The sequence below is a fragment of the Folsomia candida genome, unplaced genomic scaffold (genome assembly GCF_002217175.1).
Source record: "Folsomia candida strain VU population unplaced genomic scaffold, ASM221717v1 Fcan01_Sc008, whole genome shotgun sequence".
In the NCBI taxonomy this organism is placed as follows: Eukaryota; Metazoa; Arthropoda; class Collembola; order Entomobryomorpha; family Isotomidae; genus Folsomia; species Folsomia candida.
Window position 1 is genome coordinate 1,025,814 of NW_019091200.1, and position 19,770 is coordinate 1,045,583.

The 19,770-nt window shown below is 40.3% G+C and overlaps 1 protein-coding gene across 1 annotated transcript in view; it reads right to left on the reverse strand.

Moving 5' to 3' along the window:
* Positions 1-19,770, reverse strand: part of LOC110853143 (pikachurin) — a 65,446-nt gene that overhangs the window by 8,298 nt on the left and 37,378 nt on the right. The window contains exons 3-11 of the mRNA XM_022101386.2: positions 18,572-19,246; positions 17,794-18,183; positions 15,702-15,921; positions 13,899-14,043; positions 6,385-6,907; positions 3,277-3,416; positions 1,530-1,756; positions 172-271; positions 5-31 (exon numbers count right to left, since the gene is read on the reverse strand). Coding sequence (XP_021957078.1) covers positions 5-31; positions 172-271; positions 1,530-1,756; positions 3,277-3,416; positions 6,385-6,907; positions 13,899-14,043; positions 15,702-15,921; positions 17,794-18,183; positions 18,572-19,246 — 2,447 coding nt within the window. The remainder of the gene's footprint in view (positions 1-4; positions 32-171; positions 272-1,529; positions 1,757-3,276; positions 3,417-6,384; positions 6,908-13,898; positions 14,044-15,701; positions 15,922-17,793; positions 18,184-18,571; positions 19,247-19,770) is intronic.

The following is a 19,770-nucleotide window of genomic DNA, read 5'->3' on the forward strand; positions in this document are numbered from 1 at the left end:
TCACCTGAGTGAAAGCACCGGGTGTAAGAGCCTACAAATAATTAATGACAATAGTTAATGACGATAAATATTTAAACCTCTAATATAGTATTACTATATTAGAGGTAATATAGTATTACTCCTCTAATTCTGTGATTTAAACGCAAGACGAATATTACGTTCTTCCCTTACCATGAGTGGGGGTTGGTTATCTATGCGAAGAGAAATTAGTCGCGACGTCCTCGACACGTGGATATGATGCCATTCGCTTAATGCGATGGGTGCATCGCTCCTGCAAAAAATAAATAAACGCAAATATTAGTTTGTTAACGGTCAACGTAACTGCCGATTATGAAATTATGTCGAAAAACTATATAATTGTACATATCTAGATTAAATCTGTTTGATACACAAAAGTAATGCGACTGAGTAATTTTCTATGATTGTGATTGTAACTTTGATTGCAAATATTTATGTTATATTTGATCCATCTACAATCAAAATTACAATCACAAACACAAAAAATTTCTCTTACTCATAATCTCTAATTTCGCTAATTAATAAGTACTGTACACAAATATATCTCATTATTAATGCATCCAAAAATTTGCAAGGTTTTTAAATCTACTAATAAACATAAATATAAATAAACAACCCAACTTTTCCTAGCAAACTCGACCACTCTCTCTCTCTCTCCAAGTGGTTGGTCTGCTGGTTCTCATGACCGGTGGTTTAGTTTAGGTGGTCGTAAGAGTGGGTAAAATTGGTCGAGTTCATGATAAAACAGCCCCCACGGGGGTTCTCCATAAACAATAAAAGGTTCACTCAATACGGCGTACAAGAAGTGTCTCACTTTAAAGGCGGAGAGAAAGCACACTCATCCGCGGCATTAAGGAGCAGCTTCCTTAATACATAGCCACCCAGCGAGATGAGAACAAGCTGATATGTTCTCTTGGAGGAAGGAAGGTCAATAAAATGGTCATAAAAAGTACACAAAATGCCAACAAGCCTCCCATAATCTCTCCTTCTATATATCCGCTGGGAATTGCGGACAGAAAACTTTAGCCCTCCGCAATACTTTACAGCACTAAAAGGTCTTAATAAACTAAGGGGTCTCTCTTCTGGCCAGCGTGGAATTTTCCGCTACGTCCGACCCATCAAAACTTAACCCAGTTCGTTATTGCAGTACATACAAGATGCACACGTGACCAACATATTTACAATAGTGAAAGCTGAATATTTTCAAAAAAATATATCACTTTTTGTACCACAAGGTTTTTCAAATAGTGCACTGTTAGAAATCTGGGAAAGTCACGCAGCTATTGATTTCTCTGTATTAAAGTAGCTACTGCTTGGTATAAAAATTATACCGGTCCGTAAAAATTTCATACCGAAATGGCCAAATTTTAATACCGAACTGTTATTAAATACACAGTATTACTTATCACTTTGGTAGAGTCATGTCTATATTAATACCGCTTAGCATCATTTTAATACTGGAATTCTAAGAGTGTAGGTGAAAGTGAATTTTTTAACGAAAATGCACCAACCTGATGATAGCCGCCCCAGTCCCCAAATCCATGGCAAACTCGATATAGCCCTGATCAATGATAAGTGAAATGAAGTCTCCCATCCCGTCCGTCTTGTAGCCGTTGTAAATGATCAGCCCGTCCATGGCGTCCGGCTTAATCACAACTTCCAGCTCGAGCCAACTCAGCACGCGTGTCAAGCCGAGGCCCCCGTACTTCAAGTAGGATGAGCCATTGAAGGAGGGAATCTGTACAAAGGAATAAAAGGTGTCAGAAATTACGGCAATTATTTACGATACACAACAAGGACTGGACTGAAGACCAGTACATATCGATCTCGATGTCCATCCACCTCCACCAGTGGCCGCGGAAGATGTGGGGACATCTGGGGATATTAACGTTGTAGGATAGGGGAGGGAGGGGTTTGTATAACATGGGCAGATGATGGGGACATCGAATAACCGCGGGGACATTGTCCCTCTGTTCTGTTCTCATGCTTCCGCGGCCACTGGGAACATTTGGCATTGTGGGATTGGACGAGGAGGGTCTTAATACGATTCTGCTGAATTTCTGGGGGACAATGTTCCTCCGCCAATGACCTCCACCTGCGGATATTAGCGGGAACGGGAGGGCTGTTGTTATCCCACTCACGCAACAAATAATGCGATTTTCTCCCGACGAAATGAGACTCATTAATTTAATTAGTCGTCATTATGGACACTTGCAGCACTGGACTGGAGGTGGAGGAAATTATCCGTAAATGGTGGCATCGTATTTTCATTTATTCCCACCAAAAACCAAACCATAATAAAATGTAATACAGCCTTCTTTTATGTAATATTGGGCATAGAAAATCCTCCTTTTGGAGGAGTCTCCTATTGTCCATTCTTGGTCGGTATTCGTACATATTTCGTCCTTTATGTGATCTTGCCATTGTGCATTGAATTGTGTTATTATTGGACTTCTTTTTTCCTACATATTATCCTCCATCGCTTTCGATTTACTGCGAACGTATTATCCACGAGGAGGAGAAAAGGGTGCAAGAAAAGGAAGGGTAAATTCTTAACAAAGTGAATTATGGAATGAATTCTACTACTTGGTGGGTTGGTGAAAGTGAATTGTATTGTTCCCTCGTTCCCAACGAGAAGAAGAAGTTGAGCTGTTTTGTATCGCATTCCTTTGTTTGGAAAAAGCGATAGTAAAAAGAGTCAAGGAAAACTGGGAGCTCTCTTTTTTAGCCTCATTTGTGCCGACTTATTTTAAAGAAGTAAGTGAAAGTTGGAATAAACCGATTCAAACGAAGATGAAAAAGTGGCGTCGTACAGTAAAATGTAAAATCACATGAAAATTATGTGATTTATGACCTTTGACCTCATCCTTACAGTCATGGGTTGATCGTAGGTCAAAAATATTGACGGCGTTGAATTTATGGTGAAATTTCCTTTAAAATGACACCCCATATGAAAATTAAGGTTAAGTCTAATTTTGGACCACACCCCCTGTCGATGTGGGGGATGGTTAGATTGACCTCGTCGAATTCCACCGAGAACTAAAAATTTGAAGCACAATGGCGAAAACAGTGTTTGATTATGTTCTAGAAATATCCTGCCTATGGACGGACAGACAAACGGACGGACAAAACGATCACAATAAGCAGCCGACGCCACTTACGTAGTACAATCTCACAATTTTTTCAAGACTAAACTTAACCCGATACAAAAAACTTCATAAATTTTAAACCCAAAAATACTTTAAATTTCTTTATCACCTGCAAATCCAACGGCGTTTCGCACATGGGTCCACTAAATCCCAAGGGACACAAGCACTGCACCAAGTCCTTCTGAACCAGACACTGTCCGCCATGTTGACACTTGACCAAATCGCAGACTCCTTGATCGTTACAGTTTTCTGAAATATGCACAATAAATTTTATAAATTTACAAATAATTTCATGTCGGCACGATTTTTGCAGGAGTGGAGAAAGCACTCTTATTTTATTTCATGGGGAAAACTTTCCTCGTGAAAATTCATTCATGTGTTGCGCTTCACTTTCACTTCGTGGCAAGTGTTGATACTGCTGTTTTAATGGAATGGCAAAATTTTTCTTTTTATCTGCAAAGCATGCCACCGACCAAGAGGGACTTGAATACAAATTCCTTCATTTCACCAGCAAAAGGAATAAAAGACACACACACACCTAAAATTACGCCAACTAACCAGCCCCACTTTTACTTCGCTTGTTTTACATAATTGCTTTACAGCCTTTTTTGTTGTACTATTGTGTACACAGGGAAAATAGTAGTTCCGTCACATTTATTTTATGGAATGCACGTATAATTTGGAAAATGGGGGAAGGCAGGGGGAAATGAAATTGTGAAAAAATATTATTGTTTAAGTGGCACGTCGTTTGTACAAAATTGGGAATATGTTACTTTAATTCCAGAAAAGATGTTGAAATGATCCTCTTTCAGTATTGGTGATTTTTAAGAAGAATTCCCATTTTACAATTAGATAATTTTAATAGGACTTTATGCAGAAAAATTGTTCAGTAAAAAATGTGTAAATATTATTGTTTAAGTTGCACGTAGTTTGTTTGAAATTGGAAATATGTCTAAAATAAGGATAAAAAAGATGCATCGAAGAAAATTGTCGCCATGTTGGGAATTTTTTAAGAAAGTATCTCCAAAATTTTATATGAAAATTTTCTGTCGCGAAAAAACCCTGCCTATTTTTAATGCTTTGGGCAAAATAGAAATTGCAGAGAAATTGTTCCGAAAATGACAAAATTTTCGGCAGGTCGATTTTAATCCGAGCTTTCCTGATAATTCCTTACGTACCTACATGCGTTTAACAAATAGGTGTGAATTTGAGTGAAAATAAAAAACGTGTTTGATTTGTAAATTTATTTGGCACACGGGCCAAGACAACATTCCTCCCACATTTAAAGCCACTTGCTAACTTAACCAACCACACTTTTCCTTCCTCCTGCTTTCTCTCTCTAGCATTCATTCCCGTGTGTCTGGCGTGGTGTGGTATGAAAAATCACACTTGCCACACACTCCATTGATCCACTTTCTCTCTTATCTCGCCCACTTTCTCCCTCCAACTAACTTTATTTGCACTTTCCTCCCATTCATTTCTCCTCCTCCTACTGAATTTGGACGTTTCGCATACCTTTTTCTTATTTCCGACGCTCTTTACCAGTGACCGCGGAAGATAATTTGGGACATGTAAAAATACAAGCCACTCGCGGTTACGGTGTTCGCGAAAATTTAACTTGCCTATTTTTTAGCTCAAGAAATCTTTTAAAAAAATCCAGTACTTGTAAAAAATTAATCTTGACTATGATATGAAAATTTCCTGCGGGAGAAAAAATCCTGCCTATTTTAGATACAACTTTATGCAGAGAAATGTTCAGTAAAAAAATGTTTAAGTGGTACGTCGTGTGTACGAAATTGTGAATGTCGCCTTTTTTAATCAGAAAAAAAAGATGTTCAGTACCCCGGACGGATGCTTAAACATGTAAAATTTTCATGAAAATTTAGGAAAATCGAAATCGCCTGTCCCCATTTCCATTGGGGAACATTCTCCCCTATGTCCCCACGCTTCCGCGGTCACTGCTCTTTACCTACTTGATACACGAGGATCCAAGAATAACACGATTTACTCAAGATCTTTTGTCGTCCCATTGTTTCAATAAAAATTCTAAACCCTGCGCTCAAATTAAATCTTGGTCTATGTAGAAAAAGAGCAGAATTGAATTGGGGCTTGAGAGAGAATTGATACAAAATAGAGAAAGTCGTCACAAAGGGAGCAGTTGCATATAAATATTGCGGGGTTGCAATATTTAGAGACGACGACGACCATTTCCTCCGTTTCTGCCCAACTTTCAGTCTTCTTCTGGACGAGATAAGAAAACAAGAAACAAAAGCCTGGCTCGAGAGTTAGACAAAGACTTTCACTTGGACGCAACATATGCTACACAGCTTTCTCTCTACTTTGTCGTCCTTCTTCTCTCCTTTGTGGAGATGAACTCAATAAAATAAGTGTCCAATTGTGCTAGTAAGCGTTTAATCCTGTAAAAAATGTCGACACATGAACGGCAATGGTTTCGAGGGAGAAGAAAAACTAAAAAAAGAATGGTTAGAAAGATTATTTCGTTTCGTTTTTATCGATTCGTTCCGAAATGAAGATGCGATTAAGGCTTCATTTTCGTAAATGGAGGAATTTGCATTCAATTGGGGGGCGATTAACGAACCGTTTTTGCTAAATATCAGAGGGCGGATATGTATTTACGAAAAATTGATGCAATATGTACTTATTTCGGAAAATACGCAAAAATACATATTTACGAAATATGTGCAAAAAAACATAAGAATAAAAATTTTTGAAAAAAATTTGTATTTCTAAATATAATGTGGATCTTTGTGGTCGCATTTCTTTGAACAAAAAAAAACCTCTGTCTTGTATCATTGAAATATTTACAAAATATATTCGAAAAAAATATCTGGAATATTTATGAATTTTTTGAATAATAGCGGAAATATTTATAAATACGTCTAAGAACCTAGAAATGTGTAACAATGTGTGCAAATATTTTGAAATTTTTGTGACCTATTCAAGTTAGGGAACAGACCCACAAAGTCTGACCATCCGTCGTCATCCAATGAAAAAGTTGAAAATAAATACATATCCACTCCCTGCTAAATACATACATCCCAACTGCGGCGCTACAAAAAATAAACTAATTGTTGTATCTTCCCCCAATTTGTGCGTCATATTGGGCAGAAAATTGTGTAAAATCTTGTCATTCACATCGATCCACTTTTTTGATTCTCCCATTTTTTCCCTTCATCCTCTCGGAGAAAAATCTTACCAATATCGAAGCCTTGAAGTGAGTCGCCAGCTGGCTCAAGTCCAAATCTGTAGACGCGATCATTGATCACCAAATTTCGGAGGCAGCCTTGGAATCCGCCAACCCTCTTGAGCACCTCCACCACTCCCGACTCGGATACATCCTCCGATACAGAATTTGCATCCGCAGCAACATTTTTCACATTCTTGTACTTATTTTCCCCCTCGGCATCCTTCTCACTCTCGCCAAACGAGAGGACCGGGGTCGTCGTGGGTTCGGTGAAAGGAGGCGACGACGACGATGACGACGAGGAGGGTGACGATCCCGCCGGAGAGGTGAAAGTTGATCCTGCCGCGGTGGGGGTGGTGGTGGTGGTGTAGGCTTCATTGCTCGTGGCGAGATTGCTGGCTGCTGATGAAGATGAAGATGCGAGTTCCGGCTCATCGTCGAAGTTGGACTGGATTGAGGAGACCGAGTTGAACGTGATATTCCCCTGGCCCCCGATGTAGACCGGTTGTCGGAAAGTAATCCGGGAGAAGAGGCCCTGTGTGGAGGGAACAGAACGAATTATTAATGGCCTAAGTTCAGCCTGCGAATTAGACTGGGTTCAAAATATGGAACAACAAACACAGCAGATTGCATACATACATATGTACGGAGTGTGCCTCACTTTTCGAGAGAGAGAGAGAGAGGATAAACAAGAAACAACTGCATTACATTCCATCCGACCCTACAATTTCATTCTCGTCTCGGGAACAGATTTTGTGTAAAGAATGTTGTCCGCAGAAGTGGCGTTTTACGAAAATGCTGTCTGTGTATAAGTTAAATAAGTCTCAGAATGGAGGTCTCACAGCATATGCTCTCGAATTTTGGCCAAATTTGCCTCAATCGACCACAAATTTGATTAATGTGAAATTTGTAAAAAAAGCATGATCTCCCAATGGTTACACTTGGCAGAGATATTTGCATCCGAAGAGGAGAAATCGTACAGTAAATTTGTAGTGTAATTGCAGGCAAATATCTGTGCCAAACGTGACCATTTGCAGATCGTATCTTTTACAAATTTCATACTAATTAAATTTGCAATCGACTGACACTAGTTTGTCCAAAATCGGGGAGCATACACTGTGAGACCTCCATTGTCAGTTTTCACCCGGGTGAAAGTTTACAGCACCGTTTGGTTGCTTAGTTGGTGACATGCAGATCGAAGCAGTGTGGAATATCTGGGAGCTGTGTGGCGTGGTGGTCGTAATGGGATGGTAATCAAGACGGAAACCACCCCGGCTTGGCTGGTGGACCAAAACAGCACACGCCAACACCAACAACATTTACTTCTCCGGGGTCATGTCGGGTGGTGGGTGGCCTTTATTAAAACAACATTGTGCTCCGCATGATTTATTTAATGGAGACGGTAATGGGCCCTTTCTGACACTTGTTTTAGGCTCACGAGTACATGGAGAAAGTAACGAGTGGGTGGATGCGTAGTGGCGAAAGTACATTTCAAAGTGAACATTCAACTATCCATTAAGTGAGAAGGAATAATATTGGAATATTATCGGCACAGCGGGTCGGACTGAAATCCAAGATCCGTGTAGTACAAAAATTGAGCTCATAATTTCCAAAATAATTCGAGCAAGTATTTTTTCAAAATAATTCGCACAATAAATATTTTACACATGAAACTTTATATTTTTTAGCCACACCAACCAACTCTATGAAAGACAAATGCAAAAATTATGGTCTCATGATTTCAAAAATAAGTAATTCGCACAATAAATATTTTGCATATCAAACTTCTTATCTTTTACCCGCACCAACTTTATTAAAAATTTGCCTTGTAATTTCTAGAATAATTGGCACAGGAAGTATTTTGCACATCAAACTTCATATATTTTATAGGCACTAACTCACCGCAAAAATTGATCTTGTAATTTCCAAAATAATTTCCAAAATAAATATTTTACACATCAAGCTTCTTATCTCCTACCCACACCAACTAAAACTCTACTGCAAAAATTGATCTCGTAATTGCCAAAATAATTTGCACATGCAATAAATATTTTGCACATTATTTTACTCTTATCTCTTTCATCCTCCGCAGTAAATAACCAGCCTTCCGCAGACCTAATCCAATCTCAATCTCATGATTTAATGAACTTTCTCCTCCTCGTGGATGTCCTATACTTTATAAAGTTTGAGGTTTACCCGAACATTCCCGTTGCAACAAATGATCTCAACCAGTGATTTATGCCGAGTCAGGCTTCCACTTCACACCAGGAGAGAAAAGAAGAAGAAGAAGAAGCCATTCCGTGTTGTAAATTCAGTTAAACATTTCATTGAATTTTGTATCGCATTTCAGGAAACAAGACGGCGTTACTTTTGCGAGGAGATCGTTTTGCAAAAAGATTTATTTATTATTTCTTCTCCTTCTTCTTCTCACCTCACCTCGAGAAGAATATGCGGGTGAAAGTAAGTAACTGTACGTAACTTCCTCCCGGGCAGATAAGCCAGCAGTGGCCGCGGAAGCTGTGGGGATATTAACATTGTAGGATAGGGGAGGGCGGGGTTTGTATAATATGGGGAGATGATGGGGACATCGAATAACCGTGGGGGCATTGTCCCTCTGTCCCCACCCAGGCTTCCGCGGCCACTGTTAGCCAGCTAGCAAAAACGAGGAGGAGGAGGAGGAAGAAGAAGGTGAGCGGAAAAGAAGAAAGTGAAGTAAAAAGCCGACGTAATTTAGGATGAAGGCGGAAAGAGGAGAAAAAAGGCATAAGTCTGGCTTTTTCCCCGTGACACAAATATATTCTATCGGCGATTCATGTCCTGCATAAAAGATTCCGCTTATCTCCACTCCCTTCACTCCTATATTTTTATATCCGGGGAGAAAGTGAGAAAGTGAAAGTTTGGACAGTGCCACACTTTTAAGCGGGTGGGTGTGACCATTCGTAGTGAGTATAGCTAAGGGAAATGATGAGAATGGCTGATCCCATATATAAAAATCTGGACTCCGATGTAGCATAAATTTCAAAACTACGGTAAACTTTACTCGTGTAAAATGGACAAAATCTCAGGATTTTTTATTTTGTAAAAAAAATCGTGCAAACAGGAGGAACGGGTTCCCCAAGAATAAAGTAAGTTAGTCCTACCCGAGTATATGTAGGACACGCTTTTGAGCGAGTGGGTGTGCCACTTACTCAAAACCATCTGTTCTAGCATAGGAGGAAATGATGAGAATATGTGTGTAACCGATCTGGACTCCGATGCAGTATAAATTTCAAAACTACGGCAATCACATCACAACGTAAACTTTACTCGTGTAAAATTGACAAAATTGTAGGATCTTGTTTCCTGCAAAAACAGAACTCTCGTAGTAAGAAACGGCCTTGATAAAAATAAAATAAGTTAGTACTACACCAAAGTAGCCGAGCTGATACCATGCATGAAACGCTGGACGCTAATGTATGTTGCATAAATTTCAAAACTAACTTAAACTTCGAAATTTTACCACTGAAAATAAAATTTTTTTTGTTAATCCAAATTTGCTTAAATCAAAATTTTTTCGAAGAATCTTGCCCACAAACTAAACAAAGGGAACGGGCACCCCAAAAATAAACAAGTTAATGCTACACGAGCATACATAGAATAAATGTAGCCGATCCCATATACATACATATGAAATGCTGGGCTCCATCGTAGCATAAATTTCAAAACTAACTAACATAAACTTTGAAATTTTACCCTTGAAAAAATCCAGATTTTTGTTTTCAAAAATCTTGTAAACAAAGAGAACTCGTCGTAGGGAAGAAGTCGTAGTAAGAAACGAGCTCCCCAAACATAAAATAAGTTACTGCTACACCCACGACAAGAACAAGAACACGAAAAGTAAATGTCCCTTCCACTCGAAGGAACAGGAACCACCATCATTTCAGAAATTCTTACCTCATATTTCCACTATTTACCGAGTGGACCACATCCATAAAAATCCAGCCAAATCTTTCACCCACTGTTTACTCGGTTTACCTGAAGAGAGAGAGAGAGAGCCCAGTTTTCTCTGCTTTCACCTACCACTCGTTGGAAAAATATGATAACATCCTGCCCCATTTTGCCAGAAGCTCTTTAGCATAAGTACACAAACAGTCAGCACGCACAAACAAACTTACACACAGAAAGAAGTAGGCAACTACTCGAGATTTGTGTATTTTTTGGGTGGGTGGAATATCCTCAGAGGGCGGATATGTATTTATTTTCTACTTATTCATTTGATGATGACAGACAGTCAAACTTTGTGGGTGTGTTACGTAACTCGAATAGATCACAAAAATTTCAAAATATTTTTAAATATTTTCACATATTTCTAGGTTTGCAGACATATAAATGTATTTATAAATATTTCCGCTATTATTTGAAAAATGCATAAATATTTGTTCAAAAATTCAACAATTTTTTAAGATATTTCAAAGATACGAGGCGAAATTTTTCTGCTCAAAGAAATTCGACTATAAAAATACAGAGCATTATATTCGAAAATACAAATTTTGCGAAAAATTTGATAATTTTATGAGGTTTTTCATACATATTTCGTAAATATTTTGGGATTTTTTTTTTTCATAGATGGTAAATGCATCTTTCAGCAATTTTTTCGCAAATTCGTACATATCCGTCCTCTGAATATTTATGTATCTAGTTGTGAAGAAACAGGGAAGCAAAAGTAAACAAGATATGGAAAGTAAAAATAAATAAATAAACGAATGAATGAATAACTCTTCAGTTTTGTGTGTCAGTCAATCAGAGCCCACGCCAATTTGTTTTTGGTGAAGTGGAATCCAAAAGTCGAATCCGCAGGTGAAAGCAAAGCAAGTAAAAGCTCAGAGTTGTGGTTACGTTTATGATTAAAGATGTTTCTGGGAATTCTTCCCTATCTCGTGCCAGACCACAGACGGATTTCGCACATTTCGGATCTGCACACTGGGGGATTTCTGAATTAGTGAAAGTTTCACTGTGACTGATGGACAACCCCGAACGACGACGCGACCACGGCACGATGTCGATGTCAAAGTTGGTGAGAGAGAGAAGTAAAGCCAGTGAAAGTTAATGTATTGATTTGATTACAGTTATTTGTCCCTGTCCAAGCATTTCCTCCCCAGGTTAGCAACATTCCTACGTATGTAGCTCGCCAATCAAAGCAGCTGCCAAAAATCTACTGGAGAAATTCAGTGTTTCGGGTAGAACTACATACTCACTTGCAAGAAATGATGGGAACAAAGTGGTTTCTTGCAGGTATTTGGACCTGGAAGAAATGCAAGGCGCAAGAAACTACGGTTAGATGGCATACATTTCTTGCACTTTTTTGCAATTTCTTGCACCCCCCATTTCTTGCGTTTCTTGTTTTGCACTGCAAGGAATGTAGCAAACTCGCAAGAAACGAAACACTGTCGAAATTCCATATACATAGATTAAACCTTCCCTCATTTCATATGGATGCGATGCGATACTTGAAACGCGGCCGGAAACGTATGTATTTATAGCGAGAAATGAACATAATTTTCGGTTAAAAACCAACTTTCTCTTCTGAGAGATCAACCACTACTCACTCCTTCCTCACCACAACACAACCTACTTTCTCCAACGGAATGTACTGTCAAACGCAAACATTTTGTTGCAACTGACGTTAAAATTATTATCGAGAACAACTCCTCTCCTCGCCACCATTCAGTTCAGCCCAGTATGTAAAAGTGGATCAAATTGATGTCTTAGTTTCTGTGGTCTGGTGTTGTGGGAAACCAAGGCACGAAGTCAATTCCAGACACGAATCCCTTAATATGAATTGTTGCTCAACTTTCTCCCTAAAAAAAGTTGATCCTTTTGCACAAAAAATGGGCTAAAACTTTAATCACGAGTTAGTTACCAGAGCCAAGAAAATTTCAAAACATTGACCCATTTAAATACTTTCTCTTAATTGAAGTTGAATGGAAATCAGGCCAAATTCCGTGTAACTGAATGAACACGAACCAGGTGCCTCGTGCTAAATAATACTTGTTTATTCATCAGTTTAATTTACATCCAATCTTGGCTCAGTTGCGAGGGTGGTATGCAAATTAAAGTGGGAAAGTTTTCAACTTTTTACCAAAATTAGGTAATGGATCGATCGATTGCGGGAGCTTATTGGTTGGCCGTGTTTGCTTAACTGGCAATAAATCTGGACCAGATTTGGACCCACTAACCAAACCAACCAACAACCACGGCGAGCAAGAAGTAAGGAAAATAGAAGGTATGCTGCTCCAAGGTTTAATTGGAACATTGGAATTAAATGACCTCAATCTGACCGAATCCGTGGTGGGCAAATAGATATTCATGATCCGCCTGATGCATGCTGATGATGATGATGGGGCAGAATTAATTTCCGATTGATTCTCTCGCCAATGTGGTTGGGACATGCGAAAAAGGAATTTTTGGAGAGATACCGGTGAAAGCGGGGGTAGTGAAAGTAATGAATTAAAGCAGTCAGTTGTGGGCTAAGTTTTTTGAAAAAAATGGAATAAGGAATTAATGAAAGATCTAATAATTGGCCAGTGAGATTTACAAAATTGAGAAATAACTTTCGACGTAAATACGACTCAATGTATGCCTAGAAAATAATATAAATCCAAATAGAGCAATGGAGAACCTGTGAATTTGCGAATTTGCTAAAAAAATTTGAAAAATGAGAATATTCCAAAGTAGTACTCTACAGATAAAAGAAAATTAGTAATCTAATTACTGATTTGTAAAATTATAACAACTACGAAATAACTTGCGACGTAGATACGACCCAATTTTTGTAAAAAAATATAATAATATACCTACTATGTAAGTTTATGATGAATCCCAGAAAATGCGAAACTCAACATAACTTTTTGCCTATAAAACTAACACTTCCCAACGAAAAGTTTAAAATTCTTTCATAACCATTTGTTTAAACGACGCCCCAGTTTTATTTACATAATACTCACTACCATTTAACGTTAAGTATTTATAGCCTCGCACACCGTTGACACCTTATTAATCAAGTGTTCATTTCCAATTTCCCTGCCTCCAAGTCAAACGAACAGACATTTCAATTTCCGGCCCGAGTTCCTGTCTCCTCTTCGTGAATGGCATGACACACTGACTGACTCGATATCGACACAGGAAACGGGCAGAGATCAAATCTCTCTGCATAACGGAATACCTTCATCGACTCCTCAACTTATTGAATTGTGCGGCCACACAAAAGATCGACGAGACTCATGCAACGAAAATTAAATTAAAACGATGTGCAAAAACATTCATGTTTCAAAATTTAGTTTCTGAGTAAACTTCATATTCCAGCAAAGTTCTTCTTACTTATCTCTTAATGGAACATGGTTAATTATTCGTGATAACAAGTCTCCTTATCCGTCGAGAGATAATGCCACTCATCAATTACACCTTCCATTGAGCAGATACTTAGTTTACTAACAAACTAATTAGCTAATTAATTAATCACGAAATGGGGAAAGTATGGGAAAACTTACTTTGGATCGTCCCTGGGTGAAGGGTCCGTCGTTGAGCTGCATCCATCCGTCCCACCTTCGCCGCACGATGCTCGCCTTGTTCCACTGCTCCAACTTGACCGGAGCCGCAGAGCGAACCAGCCCAGAACCTGAACCACAGTCGAACCTGTCAACCAAAAACAAGGATAAGTATCAAGGATTATGCTCAAATTAATCCGGATATGCTAAAGAGAAAGGGAGAGAAAGACAGTCAATAAATTGCTCATCCGTGGCTGGCTGGCGGAATGACGACGACGGAGAAGAGTAGCAGTGCCGGCGGAAGTTGGAGTGGGGGGGGGGGGGGGGGGCATTAGCATTGTGGGGTGGGAGGAGGAGGGACTTGTTAACGGCAAGATACGATTTTTTGCTGAATTTCTGGGGGACAATCCCCCCACTTCCGCCGCCACTGAAGAAGAGAAGACGGACTTGGTTTTTGAACTCGAAATCATTAAAGGGTGATGTTCTCATTTTGGTTCAAGTTGACTTAGGAGGAGAGTACGCCAACCTGATAATGACAGATCTTGATGTCCTTTGGATATATGGTAGTACCCCCTCTGAAAGCAAAAAGTGTGAAGCGGTTTGATGCCATGGCCCAATTTACGCCCGTCACACCCCTTTGAAGGCGCGCCGGATGCCAAACTAGCTGCACTAAAAAATTCGCCAAAAATCCAATTTTGTTCGGATTTTCATAATAGTTACATATTTATGATCCCACATAGTTGCTTTATCATATCAAATATCAATCTGAATTTTTTTGGAATTTTGAATTTTTTCAAGCCATGCCCTTTTCAGGAAATATTCGAAAATATTGAAAATTTCTGAAAAGTTAATTTTGCAACTGAATATGATAAAGGGACTATCTGGGATCACAAATACATAATTATTATGAAAATCCGAACAAAATTGGATTTTTGGCGAATTTTTTAGTGCAGCTAGTTTGGCATCCGGCGCGCCTTCAAAGGGGTGTGACGGGCGTAAATTGGGCCATGGCATCAAACCGCTTCACACTTTTTGCTTTCAGAGGGGGTACTACCATATATCCAAAGGACATCAAGATCTGTCATTATCAGGTTGGCGTACTCTCCTCCTTAGCATTCTTCTCTACGAAAGTGAGGAGGTGAAAGTGGGCTGCCGCTGGTGAAAATTATGCATCTAACTTGGAAGCAGAATTCTGTGGCGAAATCAGAATTCTAAAGCCTTACATACTTAAGATTAGTATATGTCTGGAGCATGATGCATGTACAAATATGTAATTTAATGTGTCGGAGGTTTAATATTTCTGCATAAGATTTATACAGGTATGTATGCAGTTTGGTAAACTATACTTTTTTATGGTATGATTTTACAGTTAATATTGACGAAATTTTTTGAGTTTTTGAGTAATAAAATTTTAAAATGTCGAAGTTTAACGCCGATAGCAGGCGAAAAAATGTATGAATAATAAATACAGTAGTTAAAGATACGTTTGGCCAACTGTCAGTTGAATTGGTTCATTTGTTAAGTTTGCAAATGCCAAATTTTAAAAAAACCTTAATACATAATCCCTTCATAAACTATGCTTCGAGTATTTTCACCTCGACGATGAAAAACCCGAGGAGTGATTTATCCTCCCCTGTCAGAGACACCATTACAATGGAAAGTAGAGAATTCACGGCTGGCTGGAGTTTATACCGACCGTTGTTATAATTTATTAGTCGATCCAGTGCCACGATCAATGTAAGCAAGAAAGCAGTCGCACCCCCTCAAATGAAATGTACTTGTGTAGCTATCCATGCAGTTACTGACCTGAACTCGAGATAGCCGTCTTTCAAGAAAAGGGCGAGATAGTCGCCGGAAAGGTCGTCGCGTTCTCCGGTGAGGAGCAAAATCCCGTTGGCGGACTGGGGGCGGAATTCCAGTGATATTTGATCCGCCATGTAGGCGTCGTGTAGGACGGGAAATGCGACCCAGCTCCGTCCCCGGAACAGACCGCTGTTGTAACCGCCACCCTCTTCGAATAGTTCGACTAGAAAAAGAATAGACAACAATTCATTAATCGATTAGTTATGTAAGGATAACACTAATGATAAGGTCTCCCAGCGTATGCTTATCCAATTTTGGCCAAATTAGTGTCGATTGATTACAAATTTAATTAATACGCAATTTGCAAAAGCTACGAACTCCCAATTGGCAGGTTTGGCAAAGATATTTGCATCCAAAGAGGAGAAAGCGCACATTAAATTTTGGAAAGTGTAACATTCATCAACTTTAGGGCGCGTTTTCTCCTCTTCAGATGCAAATATCTCTGTAAAACGTGACCATTGGGAAATCATGTGTTTTACACATTTCATATTAATTAAATTCATGACCGATTGACACTGTTTCGGAGAGCATACACCGGGAGACCTCGATTCTTAGTCGTTAATTTCCATCAGTGAAAAGTTATGTGATCACGCTCGAACGAGGGGATGACAAGCAAGCATTCCGAGCAATATTATGTTGATGTGAGGTGGCATAATGCGTCTGTTTATGTCACCTTGCTCACCACCACCGCCATCGCCATCCGAGACATGATGACGATGGCGGAGAAATGGATTGGTTTCAGACCGAGAAGAAGAAAGGTGGGTGGGTGGTTGGCTGGCTTGGGTGGGGTACACATTTTCGAAGCATTTTGTGTAATGGGAGTGTGCGGAGAACACATTTCCCGTGTCTAATGACCCGTTCCAGCCGTTCCAGGAAATGTACGAGTCCGATGGGATGAGAAACTCATCAAACTCTGCACTGTCTCCTGCTCCTCCTTGGGAAAACGGGCTTCAAACACATACTGACACTGACGCGGCTGCTACATTTTTCCTCCTTTTTTGTTACGTATGGTCATACGAGATAAGATAAGACACATATTCGCATCTTCCAGATAAGTTATTGATTTTGCGAGGAATGGATTTTACAAAAATTGGAAAAAAACTGTCGCCCTGGAGGAAGACGAGAAGACATCTTCTTCTCGTTCTTTCCCCCCTTTTGTGATTTAGTAGGCAAGCCATGTGCGGCTAATTTCGGCAGCTAATATCACCACCACCACTATCCACCCACCCACCACGAGGACCAGATGCGGTGTGATTGATCATTACTTGCTCGGAAAAGTGTCGAGACTTGTTGTATATGTAGCATAGTTAGCTGGGTAAAAGTGGTGAAAGGATGGATGGAAAATTTGGTGGTCGTAAATTGCACCTGAGAGTGACAAGAAACAAAGCCTAATTGGACCTGATGACGAGATTTCAGTGTGGCTGGGTGCACTTGGTTGGAAAGTTTCTTCATGTTACAAGCAGGTTTATTTATTATAGGGTAAAACCCTATTATGCGAAGACTGTGTGACTGTGTCCGTCTGTCTGTCCGTCAGCAGAGTAATGCCAGAACACATAGAGATAATAGAAATCGGTATACGGGATCATATCCACGACCCGAGGGGTAGGTTTCTGTCAACTTTTGAGGCAAATCGGACCACTCCCAGGGGTCTGGTCCAAAATTAAGTAAATAAATTTAACCTTAATTTTCATACGGTGTCATTTTTAAAGGAAATTTCACTCCGTCAATATTTTTGACCTTCCCCATGACCGTGAGGACATGGTCAAATATCGAAATGTCCGTGGGTTTCACCCTATTGCTACATTTCGTTTCCTACGTTTAGTTATTATTGGGCATAACTTTCACCCAAGATTTTCCTCCCAGATATCAATTTTATTTGTGTCCGTAACTGGATTGATTTCCCCAATTAATCGAATCATCGATACTCCGCGAGAGTGAGAGTGAAGTGGAAGGAGGAGTAAATAAGTTGGTGAATCAAGCAGAACAAATTGCATCGGACGACGAGGGAGGGCTGAGAAAAGAAAGAGCTCCTCACCAATTTCACAGAAAGTTCCTCTGGTCCCCATGGGACACAGGCAGCGGAATCCCAGCTCGTCCAAACTTTCTTTGATGCACTGGCCACGATTGCACTTCAGTGGGCAAGGTTCGGCCGTCTCCTGCTTGCCTGCTGGTGGTGGTGGTGCGGAGGAGGAAACTTGCTGTTCTTCGCCCCCTGGGGCGGGTGGGAGTGGTCCTGCGACCTTCTTTTGTACCGTGGCGTCGGATTGAGGTGATGACGACATGGCGGAGATGACGGGCGGGGATGGTGCGTCGCCTTGCATGTTTTTTAGCGGGAGTGCCCTCGGAGGGAGGATGAAGTCTTCCTCGTCACTGTCCAACTCTTCGTCAGCGTCGTCCCTCTCGCCACCGCCGAAGTGATCTTTATCTGAAAATATGATTTTTATGGGTTTAGTTTTGCGAATTTATTAAATTTGCAAAATATAATATTCTGTGCAGGGAATGCCGTTTGCTGCATTTCTTGCATTGAAAAGCAAGAAACGCAAGAAATTCAAGGGGCAAGAAACTGCAAGAAATATGCGCCGTCTGGTCACGCGCCGTATGAAGTACAGCGACGGGGCGTGGTTTCTTGCGCCTAGCATTTCTTGCAGGTCAAAATAACTGCAAAAAACCACTTTCTTGCCATTATTTCATGCAAATGGTTACTCGCATTGATTTTGTCATCTCAAAATGCCAATGATGAATTTCTCAGAATATTTATATGTCCCATACGTAGGATAGTCTTTAGATACATAAACATATACAAATATACATACCATAATTCGTGGCACCCTTTGAATCCTTCAACGCCGCCGCGACGGCCCCTTCAATCGAGCCTAAATCTTCTTCCGCCTCATTTGTCGCGTCGTCCTCATCATCCTCATCATCTTCGTCGTCATCATCGTCATCATCCCCTGAATCGTCCTCATCCTCCCCAGAATACTCTCCACCACCCTCGTGGTCATGACCCTTCTTTCCCTTTTGTCCAGCTTTCGTGACCCCGAACGCGGTCGGTGTAAGTTTCAACCCCTTCGCCGTAGCTTTCGCCATGACGTCCGGGTCCAGGCCGAAGAAGTCGACCTGACCCACGCGCGGGTCATCGATGGGGTAAAACTTGCGCAGATATTTGTTCCTCTCTTGCGCCTCGACTTTTGCCGCCGCGATCGCCCCAGAGCTTCCCTCCTTCAAGTAAGCTTTCGGCTTTTTCCGCTGGTACGAGGAGGATGCGGCTGGTCGTGGGAGTGGTCTCCCCTCCAGCTCGAAACTGTTCTTGTCATCCCCATCGCCCGATGGTGGCGAGGGCGTGGAGGATACTATTTTCGGCGCTACGGGAACCGCAGACTTTGCCGCTTTTAAAAGAATCGAGGATTTTTGGTCAGCCAAGGAATAGTCCACGTCGGACTCGAGCTCGTCTGAATCCTCGTCATCGGGATACGTCGCGTTGCCCAGCTCTGCAAATTATTGGAAATAATGACCAGTTAGAATTATGCACATGTGCACAAATTAAGATTTATTGGCGAAATGTATAAATGTACAGTAAATCGCCAAATATACCCAAATCCGCAAATTGTTAGGAAATGATAACCAGTGAAAATAATATAAATACGCACAAATCTTAATTAATTGACGAAACGCATACTTAAATCGCAAAATTTATCCAGTTCTTATTGCGAAATAATACCCAGTTAAAATTCCAAATCCAAATTAATTTGCGAACAGTATACACACATTAATCGCAAAATTTACAACTAAACCACCACCACCATAACCAAAAAAGCTGCCGTTACATATTTTACTGCTTTCTCATCCCCCTCGTAAATTCACAACTTGTACCAAATACGTCTCCGTGAAGTGAAAGCAATTCCATCCAAGTATTATCAGGAAAGCCATAAATAACATTTTATGATATCCCATGCACAAATCTGCTCCTTCACTCGACCATCCGACCAGCCAGACCACACACTTCTTGCAAATC